A 27165-nucleotide genomic window follows, 5' to 3' on the forward strand; every position below is an offset into this window, starting at 1 on the left:
GCTGCTTTTTGTCTGCACACCACGCTTAAGGTCTACGCGGGTTTGCGACCGTCCGACATGTCAGGATTTTTTCGGGGTGCATGACGATGGTTGCAGAACCTCTGCACGGGGAGCGTGGTCGCGCACAGAGACAGATTTGACGGTTGCAGAGGCTATGCATCAGAATCATAAATTAGCCTTTATTCTATAGGCTTACTGTTATCATCGGAAAGTTTTGCTCTCTCATAATATAAACTAGCAATAAAATAAATAACTTAACTTTTCCTTAAATAACTAATTTCTAGTCTTCTCTGAATAACAACATCCACACTAAATAACAGACTAAGAAACTCCCATTCCTGAACTTGGGGTGGGATGTTTTCTCCTCCTTTGTTTTCCTTCAAGAAGCCAGAAGAAGCAGCTTTATCTTTAAGAGGGAGGAGCAGCTGACCCTTGAGTTGTTTTTTAATAAACTCAGGTATCCAATGCTTATTAACTGCCTTGTTAATCGGTCTAATTGGGATTGAGTGAAGGTCTAAACTCTTTTTTTAAACTCTTAAAAACATTTAATTAGATCACTGATTGTTTCCTATTTTACTGGCTTCAGAGAGGTCAACAGTGGAGGAAGTGTTTTGTATTCTGGCACGACGCTGACTCTGAGATCTTTCTGAAGGCATTGGCCTTTCACTTCCTCCCAGTATACATTTGAGTCTGCAAAGTGTTCTGCATCTGCATGCAACGATGGTCATTTAATAATCAGAGGAATTATATAAACTTCCCTTGATTTGATTTTGTATGTAAACTGACTGGTTAGCTTTTTTGTTTTTGTTTGATTTTCTACCAACAATCTCCATGAAACCTACTCCGTAACATTTTTTAAATCTAACTCACTGCAACAATGCCACACAGTGAGCCTATTTTTAGAGTTATTCCAGGCAGCAGTTAAACTGTACAATAAAAGCCCATCTATTTGCTAGACATGTTGGATTGTTTTCTATTCTGTGTGTTTGAAGCATAGATATTTCTGTCATAGCATTCCTCACCAAGAAGGTAACGACCCATCTTGTTTAGGTTTAGTTCTTGTATCATACACAGCAAACATTGAAGTGTTGTAGGGCAATTTTCCTTCTTTTCAGCATGTAAATTATATAATTTGCCCAATGGAACAAGATCACATTTAAAACAAGAGAATAGCAACTCCACTATCATATTTCAAGTGCATAATATCGAATTATCTCATTTTAAAGGCAGTAAAACTCATCCTATTGGAAGATATTCTCATTTAGCTGCTCAAACAAAGAGGAAATACATTTATTTTAAGAAATATTCCCTTAGAATATGCACAGACGTTTCATTTGTTAGATTCAGTTAGAAGTTCTCCGTTTGCAAAATACCCATAAAAAAGTTTTAACTCCTATTCTCTTTTTTTGTTTTTTACAATAACTTTATTTTCTCCACCATCAGCTGCTATCCTCATCCATCTACTCTTAGAAATTCAGTTCTTTTTCACCTGTTTGTTGCATAAAAACTGTGACATTTTGACCCAGTAGGAGTGAAAACACTGACAAGGCTTCTGTAGAAATGAGTAAATATGCATAGCTGTAGCAGTAAAATAAATAATAATAATAATAATTGAACTTTATATATCCCACAGTGAACAAAAAAAACAATAGGTAAATATTCTAAGGGGGGCCTATATACTGAATTTAATCATCTTTACCCCTTTAACGAGTGTAGTTTCACATTTTTAAAGGAAGGTTTTATTTATTTTTTTGGTAGGTAGAGCTACCTGAGGTGAGCTGCATTAAAACTCCTTGAAGGGAAAAATGAAGGAATTTGGATGCTCTGTGTCTGTCCTCCATGATGATGCATGATTATTTCCCAATCAGCAAGATACTAAAGCTTGAAAAAGGGTGATAGGGGACAAAGCAGCCCCGTAATGTTTGGTCGTTAAAACTGGATTGTTTTTCTAAAACACCATCAGTTTTATGCCAGATATGATGGGAAACAGACCTTCCTATTTTACTGTAATTCTTTGTGGATCATTGATTTGTTTAAACCAGTCTAATTCTTGCCTTATGAACACTGGTCTATAAGGAGCCATTTACATGTTGTTCCTGTTCGATGTCACCTTGATGAGTCATTTTCTTAGAAGTTGTGTTGTAACCCTCTCAAATCTGATGGAAGTCGTGACCTCCTGAAACAGTTAATCGGATTAATCCTGATTAATCGATTATTGAAATAATCCTCAACTAATTTAATAATCCATTAATCGTTAACTGAAGTATAGAGACTGTAAACATGCTTTTAACTTATAGAGCAACCAACTTAGAGCAGTAATTATATCAAAATTGTAAACAATTATATAAACATTTTGAATTTAAGATGAAATATTTTTTTTGTCTGTCAATATGCCCTATCCAGAACTCTTCAAGTGGAAAAATTTTAGTTTCACCTATTTTAAGTTTAAAAAAAAATCTTCTTTAAGGAACCTTTGGCTATTCAATTATTATTCTATTAATCTAAAAAATAGATAACACATTAATCGATTCGCAAAATATTTGTTAGTTGCAGCCCTAGACCTCCTTAAAGGAAAACGCAGTTTTTTTGTTGTTTTTTTTACATTGGACCCTTGATTTTACATTATTACATCATGTTTTACTCACCCATATGAGTTTTGTGTAATTTGGAGCTGTTCTGAAGATATTCCGTTAGGTTATATCCAAGTAACGTCTTCCTATGGGCAACTAGTTGAAGGCTTAAACTAATCTGTTCATAATTTATCAGTTCTGGTACGCCAGCATTCATAACATGTAGGCGAATCATTGTCCCCCAGACAACTGCGGTTACGGAATATCTTCAGAACGGCTCCAAATGACACAAAACTCATATGGGTGATTAGAACATGATGTAATAATGTAAAATCAAGGTCCAATGTAAAAAAACAAAAAACGTCGTTTCCCTTTAAGGTTGGGGTTTTATTTTTGAGATCTCTTTGCTTACTTAAGGTCGTCAGTGTTTTATTTGTTTATTCAAAATTAAGTACTTTTTTCTCACAAGGTCTGGTTGTTAATCACTTAATAAAGTTGGACTGCCGTTTTGATACTGCGTTTTCTATGTTAGTTTTAAAAACTCTGATTTTATGATTAAATAGAAGATAAACAAAAAACAGAAGAATTTTCTCTTCAGTAGAGGATGGGTACCAGACGCACCCAGCAGGACCATCGTAGCCAATGACACAAACCTTTTGTTTACAGCAGCCACACAGTAAACTCCTATAGTTTACTGTCTATCTCATAATAAACCTTGCTTCTCCGTCTCCCTCCCCCTGTTAACTCTGCAGCCACAGAAACAATAGCATTTAATCCACAGAGCTGCAGAGGATCTCATCAGCAGCAGGAAAAAACACACAAACCCCACTGTATACAGCTGTGTGACGCCTGCATGTGGATTCGCTGCCAGGGGACCTCCAGTGCATTGTGCTCTTGAATGCATCGCCAATATTTATCTTGTTGACAGTGCTACTCTGAGCTCATACATGGAAGTACTGTTGGCATTAGTGTGCCAAAAAAAACCTGCTGCTGTGTATAAAATCAGTTCAACAAAGGAACTTCTGGTCCAAGTTCCACATCATGTCCGTCTAACCTCAGTTTAAAGCTGCACTACTACTCTAACTGTTAACCACTGACTTAATAGAGCCTCTGCTGCAGCTCTGCTGTAGGTTAAGGAAAAGTCTGAAGCTCGGAGAGAAAACAAGCTTGAACGTTGCTTCTTTGATCTATTCTAAAAAGTTGTAAAAAAATTTTTATAGGATCTTTAATTTCTTGGTGCTGTTTGCATTTAATTATTCACATATGGGTCATCTTAATTTAGACATGCTCGTAAAAGTCCTTTTTTTTTAGTGCAGAATATAAAAATAAATATATAACTGGGACAGTCACAGTTTTCTGCAAAATTGCACCAGTTGACTTTTACCATCAAAGTTCAGACCAGCGGATTTTTTATTTTGCTAAACTTCTATTTTTATCTTCTAAGCACTTTTACATATAATATCTGCTCCTTGTGGTGTAATCAATAGACCAACCAGTGACCATAAAAGGACAAGCAGGTAGTAGTTTTGTAACCAAACAGAAAACTGACTGGGCTGTTTAGGTCGCCCACGATTTAAAACTGGAAAAGGAAATGTTGCCGTTTGTCAATGCATTTTAAGTTTTTATTTTATTTTTTTAATTTTTTTTATGCATGAAATGAACACAAGAATACATTTTGTTGTCCATTTATGGCTGACTCATTACATCTATAATTTTACTGCCAAGCTAAACATGGTTCATAGAAGCGATTACCTTTTTTCAAAAGTTACGTTTCAAAAAGTTTAGGGTTACAATTTCAATTCAACTTTATGTCTCCTTGTCATTTTTTAAAATGGGTTAAAAAATAGCTGTTTTCCACTGATATCAGTTATTATTGTTCTTATAACATAATAGATGTTTTCAGCCATATCACTCAGCCCTACATTTATCTGCTAGTTTGGTCAGAGCTATTCAATAAAGTTTATTTTGTTTGTTTATCAGCATTGACGGCAATAGAAATGGATTTTCTTTCCTAGAGTCAACAATTGTCAGAATATAATTTATGTCGCACTGCGTTGCTTGACCTTTGTCCTAAACAGGTGGTGATTGTCAGATGGAGCAGCAGATGACAAATAAATAAAACTTTTTAAAATGTTTTAAGTTTTTTAAAGGGTTAGTGTTGCATATTCTTAAAATGCACAGCTGTAAATTAGTGAAACGGGGGATTATCTTAACCAGGTAATCATATCTTGAGATTCTCTTACCAGCTTTCCACCATTCGAAGCCATCACAAGGCAAGGCAGGTTTATTTGGCTCAGACAAATTTATTGTCTTTTCGTATACACAGTGTATACAAAGCAAAATTTATAGCATAATTTAGTACAAAGACAATTCAAAGTGCCCTACGTGAATTAAAGTCTAAAATAGAAGGAGAGTAAAAGCAGAATCAGTTTGTAAAGCAAACAGTTTAACTTTGATAGTCAAAGGAAGTTCTAAACAAAAATTGGTTTTTAACTTTGACTTAAAGGAATTCAGGTTTGCAGAACTTTTAGATTCTTCTGGGAGTTTGTTCCAGATTAGTGGAACATAGGAACTAAATGCTTCTTCTTCATGTTTGGTTCTAGTCCTGGGTGGACAGAGTAGGCTGGAACTAGAAGACCTGAGTGGTCATGTATAAAGGCTGGTTTTAGCTCAGAAACCAGGTCGTCTGTGTGTGTCGCAGTGAGCGCAAATGTGCTCCCGCCCCTTTCGCAGCTGCACCTCTCCAAAATTGAAGGTGGCCGCAGACAGGAGGCCTCTAATTGGACAAATCTACATCCGCTCTACACTATGCATAATTTCTGTTTGGTACCTTACAGGCTTGTTTTGTTTGTATGACCACCATTGCGGAAAACGACCTGTGAAGATGAACCAGCTAGAAGAGGGAGGTGCACGAGAACGCTGGGACCCTTTCTCCACCTGGATCCCTGCTCTTTTTCGTCTTCATGTCCCTCTGTTGTCGCACAAACTTGCCCCTTGCGTTTTACTACTTCCTCATAGCGGCAGACGCATCTAGACCCACAGCTAGATCGCAATTGTCCCTCTTGCGTGGAATAACATAGCGCAGACCACGCTTCAATATTGGGCATAAATAAAAAATATCTGCAACAAGCTCACTGCTGCAGGGAGTATAACCAGCCATGTATGGTGCTGATCCATGCAGTGATTTATAAACGTCTATTTTCTGAGCTACAGGAAGCCAGTGTTAGGATTTCAGAACTGGGCCGATGTGCTCTACTTTCTTAGTTCTAATGAGAACACGGGCAGCAGTGTTTTGGATCAGCTGCAGCTTTCTGATAGACTTCTTTGGCAAAATGATGAAGACACTGTTGCAGTGATCAATTCTACTAGAGATACATGCATGAATGAGTTTTTCTATATCCTGCTTGGACATTAGTCCTTTAATCCTGGAAATGTTCTTCAGGTGATGAAAGGCTGACAGTAACTGCCTTTATGTGCCTCTGAAGGTTCAGGTCTGAGTCCATCATGACACCAAGATTACTGAAGCTGTGAACTAACTGGATCTCTCTTTTATCTAAGTCCTAATTTTAGTTCCTGTCACCTGAAAAACAAAACAAGGAAAACATTGTATTGCTGAATACTGTTCACAGTTATGAGTAAATAGGGACAGCTTTGACAGGAATCTAAGAGGATCACACAAGCATTTTTGCATAAAGTGCCAGGATGAGGCCTGAAATTGTGAAAATGCACTTTTATATATTTGCACCAACCGACAGAGACCACAGCGTTTGCCTGGCAAATTGGACATTTGTGTCTGGTCGACTGAGCAGACCCGAGCTGCAGACATGTAAATCATTACTCTCCAGCTCGGGGGTGCGGGCACATTGTAATATCAGAGCATTGATCTCTGTCGTTGGTCGAGTGGTCAGACTTGTTGTTTTAAGCCAAAAACACCTTAAATCCAAACCTTTGAGCAAATGTAGTCACTTTAAATCTCTTCTCCCGTCACTTTAACGGTTCAGTGATTAACCTCTGGGGTTGTGTTTTACTGTTATCATGTGCTACAGTGAGGATAAAGCAAGCAGTCACAACTGACAGACAGCAGCAGGTTGAAGCTCTGCAGTGTCTGCCCCCCCAAACACACACACACACACACACACACAGACAGGCCTGTCGACTGAGGTCAAACACATGAGTGTATGTTATGTTTTCCTTGACTGCAACAAAAATGAATATCCTCTTGCTTCCTTTCTTCTTTGTTCTGTTTGTCCATCTGTCCGCCTGCGGCCGTGCTGCGTTTAATCTCTCCGTCTGTCTGTCCCTGCAGGTTTCAGAAGCACGTCCACACCTACAGAATCCTTCCAGATGATGAGGGTTTTCTGGCCGTGCAGGTACAGAAATGACGCACACACCTCTCTGTGGTGCTTTGGCAACAGCTGGCAGATGGAAAGATGCTTGCGTTGGCTCCGAGCTCTCTCTTACACAAATACACGCACAAACACAGACAGCAGGCGCTTTGTAACTTGTGGCCGACAGCTGTGAAACACCCCCTCCACTTACAGGCCTCACTTACAGACAGACATGCACACGACAGCATGCTGCTTCAATCCATGACAGATCTCTTTCTTTTCCCCTATTTTAGTTTTTTTTTTCTTTTAATCACTGGTTATAGAGAAAATCTTTGCCTCCTTAGCATCCAGTTTCCCTTCCGAGTGTTTATCAAAACGATTCTTCCTGGGTTGAATTATATTTAGATCTCTTGGCTGCGTTTGCTTACACACCATTAAATATGGAACAATGGAGGCCAGCAGAGATTTGGCAGCCTGACCACCTGTAGCTGAAGAGTGTTGGATGTTTTCATGGAAATAATTCCCTTCAGGAAATGACACGTTACCTCTCTCCTTTCAGACGTCCCAGGGCGTTCAGCCGAAGCGGTTTAAGACACTACCGGAGCTGGTTTCTCTGTACCTGCAGCCCAACCAGGGCCTGGTCACAACCCTGCTTTACGCCGTGGAGAGGGAGGAGACTGCCGTCACAGACGATAGGGACTATTCAGGTAGGCTGCAAGCCAAGAGGATCAGTGTTCCTTGCAGCACCTTTACCACTTATTTGTTCCCATTCTTTCACATATTCCCACCACAAATGTTAATGAACGTTATTGGGGTTTCATTTAACAGACCAGCATAGAAGGGAGTAGAATAGGGAGGCTGAGGGGAAAATGTGCTCAGATTTTCAAATATTTTTTTACCTTTTTGAAAAATATTAAGTGCGGCTTAGATCTTAGTTTTAAGTCTCATACCCACCTAAATGAAACTTAGCACCACCCGTGTCATTTGTCTATCATGCTTTTATTTGCTGCTAAAAGGGCCAAAAGTAGCTCTGGAGGAGGTGCAGAGACCCATGACTCAGATGTCGACTGGCCAATTATGAGTGGTTCACACAACTGATCAAGTTATTCTACCTGCAATTTGCTACTTGATGAAAAAGATAAAATCCACAACTGTCTAGAAAAATCATGATGTGAGCTTTTCTTCAGCAGGAAGAGGGAAGCTGCTCAGAGTTTAGAGGAAGATGGGTAGAGTGGAACATGAAGCAGTAGAGGAAGTCTAGCTGAAGCTAAAGTTGGGTTCTCCAGCTCCAATTGGTCGATGCTGGAACACAGCTGATCTGAATAGCTGGGTTAGTTTTTTAGTCTGTTGTCAAGCTTTTTGTAGTTTGATTCAGGTGTGTTGGACCAGAGAAACATTTAAGGACTCTTGTTTTTCTTGGCTTTGTGTGCTGGAGTGGCCTAGTCAAAGTCTTGCTCTAAATCCACTGGAGAATCTTGACCATTTACAGTTGCAGGCAAATAGAAACAAAGTGTTTCTAATTTGAAGCAGTAATACTTTTTAAAACCATTTACCAGCTTCCCTTTTCACAAGGATTAACTATTTTGTGTTGGTCTATCACATGAAATCCCAATAAAACACATTAACGAGTGTAATTATAATCAGAAACATTAAAAATAATAAAAAAGTAAATTTTAAAATTCATTAAAATGTTAATTAAGAATTGTGTGTGATTTCTGTGAAAGGAAACCTAATTTTCTGTAACTGATAGATGGAGAGGATGAAAAGCCGCCGCTCCCCCCTCGCTCTGCCTCCACCTCCACTCCCCCCGGACCTGAAACGCCTACGGAAAGGTAGATAATCTATGGATAATCTCCATGTTTCGAATGCACTCAGAGGTCTTTGCTTTTCGATAAGCAGATGTTACTGGAACACAAATGCACTTTGTGTGTCCCTCTATCACACTCGCCCTGCACAGAATATTTCAGATCATAACGGGTTCAGTTTCAGATTCAGTTTTATGATCAGACATCGACTCTTCCTCATACCCTCCACCCTACAACACATTTCTCCCATCTGCCTTCGCAAAGAAGGTAAACCACATCCTGCTGGAGACCGCATTCCTCGATGATGAAGATGATGATGCAGGGTTTTGATGAAGAGTTAGTGGTTCTGTGACAGGAGGCTTCAGAGCTTTGTACATTTCCAAGCAACAGGCTCAGAGTTTCTACTCAGCATTTCGGATATTTGTCGAACACAGACAAGCGAGGAGTTTCACACGGCAGGTTCTCGTTTTATCACGGAAAGAAGCCCTTGAAATTAGCTGTATTTGCTTATGACTCATCTTTTCTTTTGTATTTTATGAATCACTGGGTTGAAAAAGAAGTTAAAGTTTAGAGGAAGTGGAAGAACAATATCTGTGTTTTGTTCTATTTATAAAAATCATTGGATTTTGCTCCCTTCAAAGTACTTTAAAGGATAAGATGACCTGTGCTTCTTTAGGTTTTACTACCAATAGATCTGCTATTGGCAGTTTGTCAATTTAAACATGTAGATAATTGCCCTCTAGTGGGATTTATATGTTCAATTCAGAATGAGATGATTGCTAAACTAAAACAGAACTATTAAATTCATATTTTGCACAGATTGCATACAGGATTTTTTTCTGAGAAAATGTTTTAATCTTTTTTTACTTTCCTGTTTTTGTTGTCTGAGTTTCATTGTCGATCATAAGAGCTTATAGGAAGTGTGAGGTTCTAAATCCCTAACAAAGTAGTACAAAGGTTTGAGGAAAAAGGGAAAGGATGCTTGGATTTTCTTGAAGATCTTACCAATAAAAACGGCCCAGTTAAAGTTCAAAACCTTGGAAATTCATTTGAACTTTTCTTGTACGACCATGAAGGCGGTTCATCCTGAGCGAGGCTCTGGTTTCTAATGTGGAAATCTCTGCCCCATAATTTGTTGCTGTCGGGGAACTGCGTTTTGGGTCTCCTGATTTATATGGTGGCCTAGTGGTTAGAGAAGGACGCTTGCTTCTTAGGAGGGCTGTAGGTCCCCTGGTTTGAATCCCACAGACTTTCATTGTGGGTGCCTGAGCAGAGCTCCTTAACCCTGAATGCTCCCTGGCCTCTGCCCAGCGGCAGCCCACTGCTCCCTAAGGGATGCCTTAAATGCAGAAGAAACATTTCTTTGGCTGTGTGCTCAACTTCAATGACAAGAAAAGATTAGTAGTATTAGTAAGTGCAGCTAAAGGTGGATCAAATAATTTACAGACTCTTTTGTGTTGTTAAAATCTTTAATATAGAACGTTAACTTCAGTGGTTGTGAATTAATCCATATTAAGTTTCAAAGGTAATTAATTTATCTTCACATGAATCTTCACTTAAGGTTTTTATCTTATACATTAGTTATAAAGTGAGCAACAGGAGTGGAAAGCTAAGGAGAATATATGTGCGATGTAACAGGAACATACATGGGTTTGTTTTCACTCTAACCATTTGATTTGAACTGTTTTGCTTTAGCACTCCTGCAGCTAACGGTCTCAGCACCATTTCCCACGAGTACCTGAAGGGCAGCTATGCATTGGATCTCGAGGCCGTCAAACAGGGAGCGTCTTCCCTGCCTCATCTCAACAAAACACTTGTGGCCTCCTGTAAACGTCTCAATGGGTGAGCTACAGATACACTTATTCTACAGATACAAGGACCAGAAATGAGTACAACTCATGCTTGTTCGCCATCAGCTTGTTCTACAACCGAAGAGCTTTTAATCAGATGTTTTCCTGCGGAAATGTCAGAGTAAAGACATGGGCTATATTTCAAATACAAGCTGAAAATTTCCTTTTTTTTTTCCTCATCAGAGAGGTGGATAAGGTTCTGTCTGGCCTGGAGATCCTCTCTAAGGTGTTCGATCAACAGAGTGCGTTTATGGTCTCCAAGATGATACAACAGGTATGCTTCTTTGTCTTTGTGTGTGCTTGTTCAAATGTGGGTGGTTTAATGAAAATAAAAGCAGATTTCTGTGGTGATTTTGGGTCATTAGCCTTCTGAAGGGTTCAGTAGTGCCCTATTCTGATCTTTTTGGAAGCATCAGGAATATTTTATGTAAAATGGCGTCTTCAAAAAGTTCATGATGCAGTAAAAACTACAAGGTTTTCTTCTTTTGCGCAGTTATTGGCCCGCAGCATCACAGATCCTGATGTGGGTACTTCATGGTTTCTTTATTATTTTGTCTGGTTTGTCTCAGGGGTGTCATGTGAGGAATGTTATTATGTTATTAGAGTTATTAATTTAAAAGCATGTCTGCTGGACTTTTTATTTATTATAAAGCTGAATTTATTCAGCAAAATGCAGAGAAATAAACAGCTTGAAATTTTTTGAGAGATAAAAAGTTAAAAGCAGTTTGGCGGCTGAAACCCTTTGTAACAGCTTTCAGATTACCTTTTGTTTTTTTGGTTTGTTTCCTCATTATTAAGGGGGTCACCTGGGCGATTTTACAGATAGAGTGAGATCTACAGCTGAAGCTGGCTATATATAAATATAAATGTCTGTATACAAGAAAACACTGCCTTTTTCTCACACTCTCTTACAATAAATCAGCTGAAAAACTTCCTGTTTTAGATGAGTCAAAATTAGAGCAAAACTGTTTCTATTTGCTAAATGCTAGAATAAGGAAATAGATATTTTTGTGCTTTTTGCAAACTCTATGCTACGATTTTGAGAGTTTATATATGATAATGTTTGATATTTATACTCCTAACTACTGAGTTTACTTTAAACAAACCTGCTTCCTTGTGTGACTTCGTGGTAACATGCTCAGAAGTTTTTTATTGCAGTGCTTGACTTTGATTTTCTTAGCTAAATCAAAACTTGGATAAGACATGGGCTAAAAAAAATGCCTTTTTCCAACGCCGAATGTTTTGCAATACGCTTTCATGGGCTAAATGGTCTAAGTGACTAGTCAACCAGAAATGTTCTTTAAGAAGAGGGTCATAGACGGCCAGGCTTAGGAGGGGTGAGTCAAAGCACACACAGAGGAAGGAAAAACAGTGAGGAAACTTCAGCTGACTTAAAAATAAGAGGAATTCTAGCTGGGGGTAGGTCAGCAAGGACACAGCGGCTTGCAGACGCTACAGAGCATGTCGAAGTTGAATAAATCAGATTTTAACCATCATCTATTTTTCATCTTTCTGGTAAAATGCTGTAGCCTCATAATTTGTACTCTTCATGGTCCCCCTGTCAGGATTTAAACACAAAGTACTCAAACACAAGACATCAACAAATAGGGCACCAATACCATTTTGAGAGCCAAAAATGTATTCAACTATTGTCACCCATTGCAGGTAGGGAATAAAAAGTACTACTGGATTCACTTTGTATTAGTCTTTTTCCTGCTTCACAAAGGTAGGCAGCAGCTTGACAAAGCCATGATGGCAATTATTTTACATCCAAGTAGTATGCAGTTCTTAATATACACATACACATCAATTTCAAACAGATGGTATCGGTATGGTGTCATATCGGCCAATACTGTACAGCCAGGTATCGGATATCGGGGACAAAAAATGCCATCGGCGCAACACTAATATGTACACAGAGAGATTTATTTTTTTAAATACCCTAAACTTAATAATTTCTTGCTAAAATGTAAAAAGGGCAAAGTTGTTTAATATATATATATATATATATATATATATATATATATATATATATATATATATATATTTTTTTTAGAATGTGATATGATGTAGTTTTTTTTTCTCATTTATCAGTCGGTGAATCAGGGAGGAGACCAGGAGCTGGAGAACTTGGTGACCAAGTTGGCTATTCTTAAAGATCTGCTGTCCTCCATAGAGAAGAAGGTAAATATGACACATGGTGTTAATTTTCACACACAATCAGGTCTTCTTCCTTTTTTCTTCTCGCACCCTTTATTTATTTCCTGTCCGGCGTCTCACACATACTCGCGCTATTTTAAAGATGACCTAAATTTTGTGTCTGCTTCTGAAATCTGACAAATTAAGGGTTTATTAGTGCCCCGTCAGAAATTCAACGTCTCCTTTTTCGGCTTTGAAGCTAAACATTTTAAGTGAGGTTGGAGCAAAGGCTACTTTTACCAGTACAGATTTCAGACCAAAACTAAAATTGTAAGTGTTCCTTAAACTGAACCGGCTATTTTAAGTAATGGAAACTGTAAAAAAAGAAGAAGGAAAGAAAACAGCTTAATACACAAAAAAATTAGTATGTGGCCAAAATGCGGCACTAAAATGCATCATGGGAAGAAAGCAAACTAACTTACTTCCATCCTTGGTCCAACAAACCTGAATCAAATGGCTGAATTATCTCCTTAAATGAGTATAGTAATCATCTAATTACTTGATTCAGGTGTGTTGATTGAACCAAAGGCTCATCTAAAGGTTGCAGGATACTGTCCCTCAGGAACTGGAATTGCCCACCCCTGTAATAGAGGCTAGTGGAATTTTCTGCTAGATAGATAGATAGATAGATAGATGTACTTTATTTATCCCAAGCTGGGAAATTGCAGTGTAGCAGCAGCTTTACACATAGTGACAGTCACAACACAATAAGATAAGAAAAAAGTAAAAATAACATAACATCCACGCGTATTTACATAATAAGGGTAATTTACATAATAAGGGTGCAGTGAACAGCCCTGAGGTGCAGTGAACAGATTATAAATAAGTATTAAAATATGGAGTGCAGTACAGTACAGTGCTGGTTACTGTATGCTGAAACAAGAGTTTATTTTTTATTGTACAGTGTGATGGCATATGGTAGGAAAGATTTCCTGTATCTGTCCCTTCGACAGCGGAGCTGGAGCAGCCTGTGAGAAAAGGTGCTCCGCTGTCTGACCACTGTGTGGTGGAGAGGGTGCTGATCATTGTCAATGATGGATAAGAGTTTATTCAGCGTTCTCCTCTCCACCACAGTCTCAAAAGACTCCAGCCTGAGTCCAAGTACAGAACCAGCCCTCCTGATGATTTTATCAAGTCTGTTGGTGTCGCTGGCTCTGATGCTGCTGCCCCAACACACAGCAGCAAAGAAAATGGTGCTGGCAACAACAGACTGGTAAAAGATCTCCAACATCTTGCTGCACACATTGAAGGATCTCAGCTTCCTCAAGAAATAGAGTCTGCTCATCCCCTTCTTGTACACAGCCTCAGAGTTAGACCTCCAGTCCAGTCTATTGTCAATTATCCAGTCCAGTCTATTGTCAATTATCACTCCCAAGTATCTATGCTGCCCTGTCATCTAGATGTTGCTTAATACTAATAACCCCTCTAAGCAGTATTTCCGACTATATCTGCCCAATATCAAACTGTAGTCATCATTTCATTCTAAAAATAGCATCTTTCATTAGGATGATGCTGTCTCTCACAAAGCAGCAGTAGTTCAGGAATGGTTTGAGGTGCATGATAAAAAGTTTAACTTTGTCCATCCCAATGTGAAGAACTAACAAGGCTAAGACATTTAGCCTCATTTTGTATCTTCCTTGCTTTTAGGAACCACAGCATACATTATTGGCTCTAATCAATCTTCCTTTCTAGATCCTTGCTATGCCTCAAAGTTTGCATCCGGTGCTCCACCTCATGCCCCTCCCACTTCACACCAGTGGCGGATGGTGGAGTTTTCTCCAGGGGCAGATATAAATTCAAAGTAGACCTATACCAAAAACCAATTAAACATATAAAAAGTTATCACACCAGTATATTTATATGCATGCCAACAACAAAAAAAACAATATTATAAAAACACTTTATAATAACTAAAACAAAACTTCCTTTTTTTTAGGTTTACTTTTTGTACATGAAAAATAATGTACCAGTTTAATAATGGAGAAGCTATTAGTCAGCTTTATATTTTTTTTCATATATAAAAGCTATTTAGTTTCTGAGAATGTGTTTATTTAAGAGCAATTAAGCAAATTATTATATTTTTTTTTATGTGAATCCCAGATTGTTCATTCTTCTTCAGCTTTTCTAAAAAGTCAGGAATCGTAAGGTTGGGGGAAAATCAAACATGTTTGAAATTCAGTCGGCCGTCCAGGGCAAATTGCTCGGTGTGCAAACAAGGATTCTTCTTCTTCAGCTGAAAACACAGAAGCATGGCGAGGGTACGAGTGAAATTGATTAAAAATTTCAGGCCCTGCTTGATAAATGGGAGCCCAAAAGAGATAAAAAGGGGATTAAAAAAACAACTGTCCAGGTGGTAATAATATTATGGCTTGTTGGTTTTAATCTGGGATTTCTAATAGACATAAAAAGAGCTCCTCCACTGATTTAAAATATGATTTTTTTAATATGTGTGTGAATTTGACGGTTTTTTAAAGGATTTTGCGTGTAAAAAGATGGATTAGATGTTGTCATAGTCTCAGTGGTTCAGGCCAGGACTCCACAGATGGGTTTTGTCTGCGTCTGAAACCTGTCTGAATACTGAGCTCTCACTGTGGTGTAACAGTAACCACAAGACATGATTTAAAGGCCGTGGATTACAAGGCTTCTTGTTGAACATGTTTGACATTATCTTCACTGGGAAGCCCCTTTAATTTGTCAGTTTAGCGAACAAAAAGAGGTCCTCTATTCCATCCAGCTCCAGAGGCCAGCTCTGGATCAGGTTCATGTTAGGTTCACAGTCATCGTGTAAATAAGCAAATTATTATTATCACAGTATTACAACCCATTCTAGGATTCTGACATCTGGGAGAAAAAGATAGAGGATGTTTTGTTAGGTTATGAAGGGCACGAACTAAATTGTTCAATCTGTAAGGTCAGTTTTTAGCTCTGTTCAAAGATGCTATTAAATTTGACTCTACTTTGTCAGGGATATAATTGCATCAGTATGCTTGGATCTAAGCTGTTTTTGGCCCAGTTCTAGGTGCACGTTTAGTTTAATTATCCTTCAGGGGTACAATTTTCACCTTGAAATCATACGGAGGAGTGTTTGTTTAGAATGATAAACTGTGTTTTCTGGACGGGGCCGCCTTTTACAGTTGCTTTTTGTATCTCTGCTTCTGTCTCCTTGAACCCCAGTCGGCCTCAGCAGATGCCCGCTCACACTGAGCTTGGTTCTGCTGGAGGTTTCTTCCTGTTAAAAGGGAGTTTTTCCTCTCCACTGTCGCTACAAGCATGCTTAGTGTAAGGGATTGCCTTCGAGTCAATGAGTCGATGCAATCAACTGGTTTTCCTTTGATAGAAAACTTTGAATAATTTTTACTGGATGATCTGGTTGAACTGTAAAGTGTCTTGAGATGACGTGTTGTGAATTGACAGTAAATAAATAAACTGAATTGAATTGAGTTGTGTTACTTTTTCACCTTTTTAGGCTTTTTCACATGTAGATCAACTGATTTGTGAGAAACTGCTCACTGGAAGAGTCCTTACTTCAGCTATGGTGTTTTCTTTCCCTCTATTTGAAGGCCTGATCTTTGCTTTTGGCTAGACTGGTTCCAACTTCCATCTCTTCCAAAGTAGCTATGGTCCTCTCCATTGCTTTTCTGATCAATACTGTCCTTTTCTGGCTGATCAAATGGGATGCGCTGCTATGTCTTGTTAGCAAGGGTGTAACTTTGTAATGAAAGTTGGTGGGAAACTCGGGTTGTTTCTGATGGACCTACGGTTACTGGACCCAAACGCTTTCATTTGTTTTTTTTTCATTTTTATATATATATATATATATATATATATATATATATATATATATATATATATATATATATATATCAATATTTCATGCATCCCTAGAATCTACAATTTCAATTCCATCCAGAAAAATATGGATGTGCTGCATTTTAAATATAGCATAGCATATTTTATTCTTGTAAACTTTCTGGTAAACTTAGAGATATATTTTATTGCATGTTGAATATCCCAGTAAATCTCTTTCACCTTTAAATCTGCAGCTCTCCCTACTTCTCTCTCTGCCCTGTTTACAAAGATTCATGAACCTAGGGCTGGGTATTGTTCAAAAATTTTCGGTACCGGTACCAATACCGATACCTTCACTTCGATACCGGTTCCTGAACGATACTTTTTTCGATACCAGTTTTATAATATCAATTCGAAGAAAAAGAAAATTACACAACATAAAAAAGTACAAATCTTGAGTTTTATTTTAAGCTCTGATTTTTCCATTTACATTTTTCCTCTTACATAAAAAAAAAAAAAAAAAAAATCAGTGTCTAATATTCACTGTAACATTGTGAGGACCTTTTTACTTAGCAGTTTACCATGTCTGACAAACAAGCCCGTTGAATGGGATCCTACTGACAGCGCACCGCTGGTATGTGGGGGTCTGAGCGGCTCCGACAAAGAATATTGGAAGGCTGATATGGATGAACTGACTGCAGTGATTAAGTTTTCAGGTGGATTTTCCCACTTAAAAACATAATAAAACTACTTTATTCCCACTGATCACAGCAAATATAGCTGCAAGGCAAATAAAGGATAGAGTAGCTCCGCCCAACGCGCATCAGAGCCACTTTTGCACCGCGCAGCCAGAGCAGCAAAGCAGCTTCAGCCGCGCGTCAGAAGCTGGTACAAGCATCAAAAAAGGAAGCAGCAGACGTGATTTTGCTTCTCCTGCTGCGTCCAGTTTGAAATTGCAGCATTATTACAGCATTACTCCGCTCTGGCTTTGCTCTGCCCACGGGCTGCTGAGAGGAGGATGGTCGCGCCGGCTGCGGTCCGCTCTTCTTGCAGTCAAACACCGGGAAACTTTCTGCTCTAAATTGTTTCCATGCACGATGTATTGCATTGCGCACTATTAGCATCAGTCTTAATAAAGTGAAGCCGCACCTTTGACCTGGGAGGCATTTTAAAGGGGTTCCGCGACGCTCACAACCAGTTCACAACAGAAACACATGAACCCTGGCTGTAGGCGTGACCACCTGTGTATTTTTCCAGGATGACGCAATCACGTTAAGTGTTACAGCCAATCACCGAAACTTGGAACCGAAAGACGAGGCATGTTTCGATACTCTGTAGAACCGAAGCATTTCGGTCGGTACCATAAAAGAACCGAAGTTCGGTACCCAGCCCTACATGAACCTCTTTACTAATGTAATGATGCAAGAAACAACATTTGAAGATATGTGGAAGCTCTGCAGTCTGATGTGTATCAGAGTGATTGGGGCTGAAAATCCATATACCTCAGTTTTCAACTGCGTGTTATTGATTTTATTTTTGTATTAGATGCCAATAAAATACTATGAAAGGTCTGAGGCTCTGAACAGTGAATGCAGCGGAGTGTCTGTAGTTCGAACACCCCAGCTCTGGTTTCCTCTCACCCATAAGGAGGGGCTTCGGGTGGCTCAGGAGGAAATGGCTCCTGTGCAGTCAGAGCTGCATGTCCAGACACTTGATAATAGTGACTCTGTTAGGAAATGGGAAATGTATTGCCGCATTCTAAAGCAGTTTGTTTAAACACCTTTCTCCTCTTTTTTAATGCGTGTCTTTTTGTCATATATTTCTCCTCACTTTTATTTTTTTATTTTTTCTGACCTAACTGACCCCCCCCCCTCTTTGTCCTTGTTCCCTCAGGCTTTGAAAGCTCTGCAGGACATGAGTCTGTCCTCACCGTGCGCCCCTCCACCTTTCTCCACGCGAAACAGCAAAGCCATTCCTGTGCAGGCCTTCGAGGTACACACCTACACAGATTCCACTGCCTACTTCATCAGCGGTCATCTCACTGCAGGGTGATGATAGCCAGAGAGGTGATCCAGTAACTAAAGCAGGGGTATTAGTGATAATAGTTTAAATTTAGAGTTCATCAGCAGCTTTAATGTTAAATCACTGTTTAAAGTTATTGATGAAAGGGAAATTATAGCGTTTTTGAGAGGAGATGGAGTAACTGGCATGCTATGAGGCAGTGGTTGGGTATCTTTATTTACAGCTGAATTTAGTCGCTGAGATGTGTTCTAGTGGGACAAAGGTGAGACCGGACTTCACTTATGACTGAACACCACAGCCTTGGTTCTCTAACTCAGGAAATGTGTCAGCACAGCTGATGTGAGGTTTAAAGAATGCTGGCAATGCACTTCCTCTTGGATCCTCTTTGATGTCGTGCTGCTGTTCAAAAGTTTCTCCACCACCATGATGGAGAGAACATAGAGAAAAAGTGAGAATAGCCCCCAATACTTTTTTATTTATTAGAGCCCTTATGGAGCAGTATGACCACTTATATAACATATTTATAGGGATATTGGCAAGGGATATAAAACAATGTTTCAGGGAATGTCTGCTAACCTTTGCAGCATCTTTCAGTTTCCAGCTGTAGATGTTTAAATGATACAATCACACCTGTAATGATTCAATTACCTCTCAGAATCAGGTTGTTCTTCTATTCTTTAAAAAAAAATCCTGATAGGTTTAGATGTGTTGTAATTATTTTATCCAACAAGTGTTACACTTGTCAGTCTGATCTACTGATTCCAATCTTGGTTGATTATTTTGTTGAAAAACATGAAGCAATAGCAAAATTGTTTTAGCTGCACGAGACATTCCTTTAATTTAGGAAATGCTGGACCAGATGGGTCTAAATTAAGGCCCACAGCCTAAATCCAGCCCAAACACTGCAATTTATCCGGCCCTTAAGAGCCAAAAGCACATGTGTCATAAAATAGATGCATATGATATTTCTAAATGTAAATATGGCTAAAGCTGCTAAATAAGCGGGAGTAAAGTGATTATACCACAGCAGCGTGCTATTTGGAAAATATCAAATCAAAAGTTTTATTTATACAGCTAAAGAGGCCAGAGTGGCCAAACATAAAAATGAGTTTGGGGTCCCTGATTTAGAGCATCAACAGCGAATGATATTCAGAACTTTATAGAGGTAAGATCAGTTTGAAATCTATTGGTCAGTAACCAAACAATCAGGAAATCAGGGTTGTTTAATCGGTGCAACCCTACAGGCAAATGATGATTTTATTTTTTAGCAGATCAGAGACAGGTCATCTTGAAAGAATATTAATATTATAAAGGAATACTCTTTTAGAAAAATTACCTGGTGAAAAAAAAAATAAAAAATTACCTGGTGATGAGCTCCAACTTTTCCGGTTTGTAACGTCTACTTTCCATCCCTGTAATCTCTACCCCCCCTCACAGATTCTCTTTAGATTTACATTGATACTCTGACCAAGCCAGTGGAAAACAGTAAGTTTAATCTGAAGAAACACGTTGGTAAAATAAGACTAACGTGAGCCTAAGTTTGTGCAGGATCTGCAGCAGGGTTTTTCAATTTATTGCTCTAAGTAAAAAAAGAAAAAGCACTGACGTATGCTTAAGAGCTTTTTAAAGTTTAAAGTTGTTAGAGTTTTCTTTACACTATGTTTCTTTGTCAAATGTCTCAGGTGAAGCTCGACGTTTACCTGGCAGAGCTGACAAAGATCGGAAAGAGCCAGAAATACACTTTGTCTGTGGACGTGGAGGGAGGGAGGCTGGTTGTGATGAAGAAGGTGAAGGACAACCAGGAGGACTGGAACACCTTTACACACGACAAAAGTAAGAATTACAAACAGTCTGGACAGACAAATAACCCGGACGTTTTAAACAGCAGGTGTTTATCAGCGTGAGTGTTGCTTTCATTTATGCTCCAGTAGCTGAATCGGTGACAGCTGGCTGTGCTTTAGCAACAAGCACAGCTTTTTATCTGTTGCTGTGCAGCAATGTTTCCTGTTAGTAACAGAAGGAAACTCCCAAAGTAAATTTATTTTTTCTGCTTGATGTCAGTAAAATTAACCAAAAATATAAAGACTTAGACAACTTTTATTGTCATTTTGTTTAGATGGAGTGTATACAAAATTAAATTTCTTTTATTAGAGCTTTTCAGGCAGTAAATTAACATTTCTATTCCATAAAGTGCAGCAGTGATCAAATGTAAACAGTGTGGGAGAAAAAACATGCTGCAAAAAGAAAACGCATCGATATGGAAGTTCAGTGCATTAAATGTATATGGTGCAAATATGCAGAATTTTGGATTGATGTTAATCGGTGTGATGCAGAGACTGTGACATGATTTCAGTTCAGCAGTCTCATTTTAATGTGTAGAAAAATATCCCAATGTTTATCCCAAGAACAATGAATAAACATTCTAGATTTCCATGTCTATTCAATGTTTTGCTCCCTGTAATAAAGGTTTTGCCCATCCCATCCCTAACCATCTCTCCTGTCTGTCTCCCACCAGTCCGTCAGCTGATCAAGTCCCAGAGGGTTCAGAACAAACTGGGCATTGTGTTCGAGAAGGAGAAAGACAAGAGTCAGAGGAAAGACTTCATTTTTGCCAGCGCCAAGGTTTGTACACTTAAAAATTGGTCAGGCATAACATTATAACCTCTGACAGTAAAGGTGAATGCCATGTCTTCATTGGGGCACCTGTTAGAGGGGTTTATTACACTCTGAAAGCACTGAATACAAGGATTACAGTGGGTTTTAAATAAAAATTGCTATAAAAGATTATTGTAATCCAGATTTATATATTTTTTAATTGTTTGTTGCGTTATTCCCATCTCTTTCCTGTTGTATTTCAGTATCAGTGGCAGATTTAGTCTGTAAAAACTAGAATTTATTATTCCTATTGCTGTTTATTTGATTTAATCAATAGAAATTAGATCAATCTTTGCTTAGAGTCACTGTGGATGAGCTTCCTGTCTCTGATTACTTCAGAAGCGGGAGGCCTTTTGCCAGCTGCTGCAGCTGATGAAGAACAAACATTCCAACCAGGATGAGCCTGACATGATTTCCATCTTTATAGGCACCTGGAATATGGGTGAGGAACATGACAGCCTCCTGTGACGGTCACTAATGCATGTTTCCAAAGCGTGACAAGTGTTTATTGCAACTGGGAGTCTTTCTGCTTGTTTTCAGGCTCAGTACCTTCGCCCAAGTCTGTGGCTTCCTGGGTCTTGTGCCGTGGCTTGGGGAAAACTCTGGACGAGATGACTGTCACCATCCCTCACGACCTGTATGTGTTCGGATCGCAGGAGAACTCTGTGTGCGACCGGGAGTGGGTGGAGTCACTGCGAGCCGTGCTGAAGGAGCAAACGGAGCTGGATTATAAACCGGTGAGGAAAAAATCCCGATCTTAACCTCACAGATCTGTTTAAATCATGAAGTGGGTCAAACAAAAAAAGGAATACGTCTTGGACAGATTTAAGAAAAGCTGAAGTTGGACTGGGATCTTTTTTTATTTTTTTGGAGTCTAAATGCAGAAATGATCCCCACAGGTTCCTCATTGTTGTCGTTTCTGCAGATCGCTGTTCAGACGCTGTGGAACATCAAACTTGCTGTGTTGGTGAAACCTGAACATGAAAACAGGATCAGCCATGTGGGGATGTCTAGTGTCAAGACGGGAATCGCCAACACTCTGGGTAACAACAACTCAACCCACTGACTTCTTAAACTTTTCATTCAAAGATTGATTTTGATGTCATCTTTTTGTAAATAAAAAACGTCCACATTTATATTAATGGTATAAATTAATATCTTCCAGGTAACAAAGGAGCAGTGGGCGTGTCCTTCATGTTCAACGGGACGTCGTTTGGATTCGTTAACTGTCATTTGACATCAGGGAATGAGAAGATTGCAAGGTACCAGATTTCTTCTCCTTACTTTCATGCTGTGTTTCAGGAGGCTGGAGGCCAGGATTTAAATCAGGTTTCTGATTGTTAGGTTTTTTTAATATTCTTATTATCTTACAAGTTCACACTTAACAAGTGTGAAAGGAAACCCTGACATTCCTTTGCCCAGCTCACTCATTCAGTCAGTTGTGAGTGAGTTGTGTCTTCCGCAGGCTCTCCTTTAAAATGGACGAGGCAGTGGAGGTTCCCTGATCTTGACCAGATTCCCGAACATCCAGAAATATATTTAAATAAAACATGATTTATATTTTCAAATTAATGTAAAACATTTTATTTTAGACAAAGAAAGAAAAAAGTTTTCTCATACGAATATCAACGGGATGATGGTTGACTGTGTTGTCCAAATCTTTTTTGGTTTAATATCTCACTGCAATGTTTTTCTGTACTTGAATAATCTTTCAGTGTTTCTCAGTGTTTGGAAAATCTGTTTTCTCTAATTCAGATATTTTAAGCACATTTGCTGCTGCTATTCATCTTTTCCAGGAAATAATGACCTGATTTTAGAAATGGGAATCCACACTTCACCTCAGCCAGCCTCTATCCTTTGATAGTCTGTAGCATTGCTGCCACCTAATGGCCAAAAGGGGAACAGTTTACCTGTTTGCAGACATCTGAAGAAAAGAGTTTACTGCTGAGTTTAAGGGTAGTTTAGGAGAATTTCTTTTTTTTTTTTTAGGAAGTGGTGTTTCTAAATGTTTGTGTTTAAAATCAATTACTCAAAAATTAAATATTAGCATTGAGTTAAAGGCGTTTAATTAGCTTCTTATGTTAACTTTATTATTTGATTAGCTGTCTTTTCTCATCTGTAACCCTCTAAATGTTTGATTCTTTCTAGGAGAAACCAGAACTACCTTGATATCCTACGGCTGCTGTCTTTAGGAGACAAACAATTGAGCTCCTTCGACATTTCTCTACGCTTCACACACCTGTTTTGGCTCGGAGACCTCAACTACAGGCTGGATATGGACATTCAGGTGATTTAGAACCAAGTCCTCGTGATGAACTGCATGAAACATTCTTTCTGATCCACAGTTTGCATGTTTCTGCAGGAGATTTTAAACTACATAAACAGGAAGGAATTTGAGCCTCTGCTGAAAGTGGACCAGCTCAACCTGGAGAGGGAGAAGAATAAAGTGTTTTTGCGCTTTGGTTAGTATCACTTATCAGACCTTTTTGTCTTGTTCATAAACCATTTCGATAGCTAGGATTTGTAAAAAAAAAAAAAAAAAAAAAAGCAAAAAAACAGCAGTTTTCTACTTTGGTAAAAAACACGCTGTGTCTGAAAGTATCCTCCACCCAGACATTTTTGATCTCTAGTTTGTTTGTTTTGCGTTCAAAGATTTTATAATATTCGACTGATTTTGCAAAGCAACTAAGAGGTTATTATTTTACAGTGTGCTTTATTTTTCTGTCTTGATGCTAGAAACACCATTAGGGGGCAGCACAATATACCCCAAATGTATCCTCCTTGCAGTAGTGAACAATGTTGTTGTCACTGCTCCGATTGGAGCTAAAATTCACCAGAACAAACATACTTGTTTATTAAGAAGGGTGGATCTCTGGGTTTTTTGTTGTTTTTTTTTTTACAAAAGGCTCATAGAAAACAACAAAAGCATCTCTAAGTAAATTAGAATATAAGTGTAAAGTTATCAGTTACTCCCAATATGTACACATCGTAGTCGTTGAACTCTGGCCTACAGACTGCCTCTACAAAGATCTGTATAAGATTGGGTCGCTGTCAGCTCAGTGGTGTTATCACCGAGTGGAAGCTACTGGGGTTGAGATAAACTCAGCCAAGAAAGGATAGGCTAGTAGCAGCATGCAGCTCCTGCTGACCCTGCTCTGATCCAGAGGTGGGAAAACCTCTCAGAATAAGGACCTGGAAGCTTCTTTGGAGCTTCAGATTGTGGAGAGTCACTGGGATGTAGAGGTGTGGAGACGTGATTCCTGTCTGAGCATCAAAAGGACCAGCCTGAGTGTGGCAGTTATCAGACTGCTCTCTGTTTCATTAATAGAGTTTTGCTCAGTGGATGGAGATTATTACTTCTGCCAAGGAGGTTATGTTTTCATCTTTGTTGGCTTGTCTTTCTCTGGTTTCAAAATACGTAAAAATGTTATGGATAGATTTTAATGAGATTTGTTTCAGACGTGTCCCTAAGTCCAAGAACAATCCTACAAATTTTGGTGACTATACAGATCATAATCTGGATGCAGGGATTTTCTCTAACATTGTGAGATAGGGATATTTGGTAAAACAAGCAGTTCCCCACTAAACCAGAGGGGGGCAGCAGTGACCATTGACAGCTGCAGCATAAGACACAAAAAGTCTGGAGGTATTTTTCTAGACAAAAGGCAAGAAAAGGGAATGTTGTTGGTTTGTTTGCGGGAAGAATTGAAAACTTATAAAAGGATTTTAAGAACATGTTTTACTGAAGGTGTGCTTCAAGCTAAGGTAGAGTTCATTTAAATTTGGTAAGGATCCAGATCATGTGCAGGTTTTAGCTCTAAGTGAAAGGTGCCACAATATGGGGTAACATTTGCTGCTTGGTGTATTAAACCCTTTGGATTAAAAATGGGAAGAAATGAAGTTAATATATTTGTAAAGACAGGCAGGTTAGTAATTTATTTCTGTTATTTTAATGACTGACTAACGGCTAATGAAGATCTAGAAAATGTTAATTTTACTTTAGATGCATCAAATGTTATGTAATAGCCATTTTATGACCTGCATAAGACTTTTGACTCTGGTTGTCAAACAGTCAATACAATTCTTCCCTTCACACAGTGCTGTATGCAGGAATTTAAATGGAAAGTTTAGTGGAAAGATGAAATGTAGTATGAAAACGTGGACAAGCAAAAGATCATTTGCACCTTTAGATTTTGGCTGACAGCTAAAAGGTTTGTAATCTTTATTTCTTATTTTCAGATAAAAGCCTTAAAATGAACAGTTTTGTTTAATAAAGAAGGTTAGAGCTGTGAATTTTCAAATTGATTTATAACTTGAATTTTCTTATTTTTATGCTCCCTTTGGTCCGTACCATTTGATGGAATCATTATATCTACATTAGATGTCAAAGCCATCAGAATAAACATCCTCAGGTTTCTGTTCAGACATCAAATATGAAACATTAGTTAGAAATCAGTTGTAAAAGTTAAAACTGACAGAAAAGTATTTATTTTAATTAATGTTTTCTTTGTTTTTAGCCGAGGAGGAGATTTCATTCCCCCCCACCTACCGTTACGAGCGAGGCTCAAGGGACACGTACGTGTGGCAGAAACAGAAAGCCACAGGGGTGAGTTCCTGATTCAGGCATCACCAGAACTAATCTGCTTCTCCTCTTAAAGCAAGACTGAAGTATGATTCTGCTCTTTGCTTATCTCTAGATGAGGACCAACGTGCCGTCGTGGTGCGACCGGATCCTCTGGAAATCATACCCAGAAACACACATCGTGTGTAATTCCTACGGTGAGACAAAGGAAAAAAGATGAATTCATTTCTGTTCCCAGATTGCATAGTGAAGGCTAACTGCTGTGTTTGCAGGCTGTACAGATGATATTGTGACCAGCGATCATTCCCCTGTGTTTGCAACTTTTGAGGTCGGAGTGACATCTCAGTTTGTTTCAAAGAAAGGTATCCGTCTGCAAAAAAAAACAATTATGGCTCTATGTTCCAGAGTGAATTTTTATGGTACCTTGCAAAGGTATTTACACCTCTGGACTTTGACTAGGTCATTCCAGGGTTAGGTTAGGGCTGACTCAAGTGCACCACCTGTAAAGCTTGGAGGGTCTTTCCATTTCCATGTGATAGATTAAAGAGTTGAAATTCTCTGGATGTTACTATAATCCCATTAGGAAGGCTGTGATTAATGTAATGAGATGAAATGTCTTAAAAGTGTGTTTGGAAGGTACTATGCATTGCTAGCTGCTAGTTTGATGTCTGCTATTCTTCATTTACTCTTGCCTCATCTGCTCCTCCATCTTTTTTCCTCTGTAGGTATACCAAAGTCTTCAGAGCAGGCCTACATCGAGTTTGAGAGCATTGAAGCCATCGTGAAGACGGCGAGCCGCACCAAGTTCTTCATAGAGTTCTACTCTACTTGTCTAGAAGGTGAGTCAAAGGTTCCTGCATCCCCTCAGAGATTCATGGAGGCAGAATTCCTTCTCTCAACCACAGCTAAGATCCTCCTTTCATTCAAAAAGAACACTTTATGTATTAAAACTTTCTCTTTTTTTGCGTCTTTGTTGTCCCCTCCTTTCCTTCCTTCCTTCCTAAATTCAGACAGTCAGTATTCCTCTCAGCCGTTTCCATTTATTGACCTGTGCTGCATGCTCACCGTTTACATGGAAATGAAACGTCTCCCTCCCGCCTTGTTCCCTAATCCTCACCCCCCCCCCCCCCGTTCTCCTCCACGCTTCTCCTCCTGCATTTTTTATTTTCAGAGTTTAAGAAAAGCTACGAGAACGACAGCCAGAGCAGCGACAATGTGAACTTCCTGCGCGTGGGGTGGTCCAACAAGCAGCTCACCACCCTCAAACCTCTCCTGTCCGAGATTGAATACCTGCAGGACCAACATCTGCTGCTGACCGTCAAGTCAGTGGATGGATACGAGTCCTATGGTAGGAGCAGAGTGTTG

The 27165-nt window shown here is 39.0% G+C and overlaps 1 protein-coding gene across 1 annotated transcript in view; it reads left to right on the plus strand.

The window, feature by feature from the left end:
- inppl1a (inositol polyphosphate phosphatase-like 1a) overlaps positions 1–27165 on the plus strand; it is a 58088-nt gene that overhangs the window by 22126 nt on the left and 8797 nt on the right. The window contains exons 2-21 of the mRNA XM_038267883.1: positions 6877–6940; positions 7458–7605; positions 8649–8730; positions 10399–10545; positions 10737–10827; positions 12648–12737; positions 18435–18533; positions 20246–20396; positions 21079–21185; positions 21558–21660; positions 21759–21955; positions 22144–22261; positions 22384–22480; positions 23367–23505; positions 23581–23680; positions 25736–25824; positions 25916–25997; positions 26073–26162; positions 26526–26639; positions 26972–27148. Coding sequence (XP_038123811.1) covers positions 6877–6940; positions 7458–7605; positions 8649–8730; positions 10399–10545; positions 10737–10827; positions 12648–12737; positions 18435–18533; positions 20246–20396; positions 21079–21185; positions 21558–21660; positions 21759–21955; positions 22144–22261; positions 22384–22480; positions 23367–23505; positions 23581–23680; positions 25736–25824; positions 25916–25997; positions 26073–26162; positions 26526–26639; positions 26972–27148 — 2285 coding nt within the window. The remainder of the gene's footprint in view (positions 1–6876; positions 6941–7457; positions 7606–8648; positions 8731–10398; positions 10546–10736; positions 10828–12647; positions 12738–18434; positions 18534–20245; positions 20397–21078; positions 21186–21557; positions 21661–21758; positions 21956–22143; positions 22262–22383; positions 22481–23366; positions 23506–23580; positions 23681–25735; positions 25825–25915; positions 25998–26072; positions 26163–26525; positions 26640–26971; positions 27149–27165) is intronic.

The sequence above is a fragment of the Cyprinodon tularosa genome, unplaced genomic scaffold (genome assembly GCF_016077235.1).
Source record: "Cyprinodon tularosa strain WSP-4 unplaced genomic scaffold, ASM1607723v1 ctg69, whole genome shotgun sequence".
Classification (NCBI taxonomy): domain Eukaryota; kingdom Metazoa; phylum Chordata; class Actinopteri; order Cyprinodontiformes; family Cyprinodontidae; genus Cyprinodon; species Cyprinodon tularosa.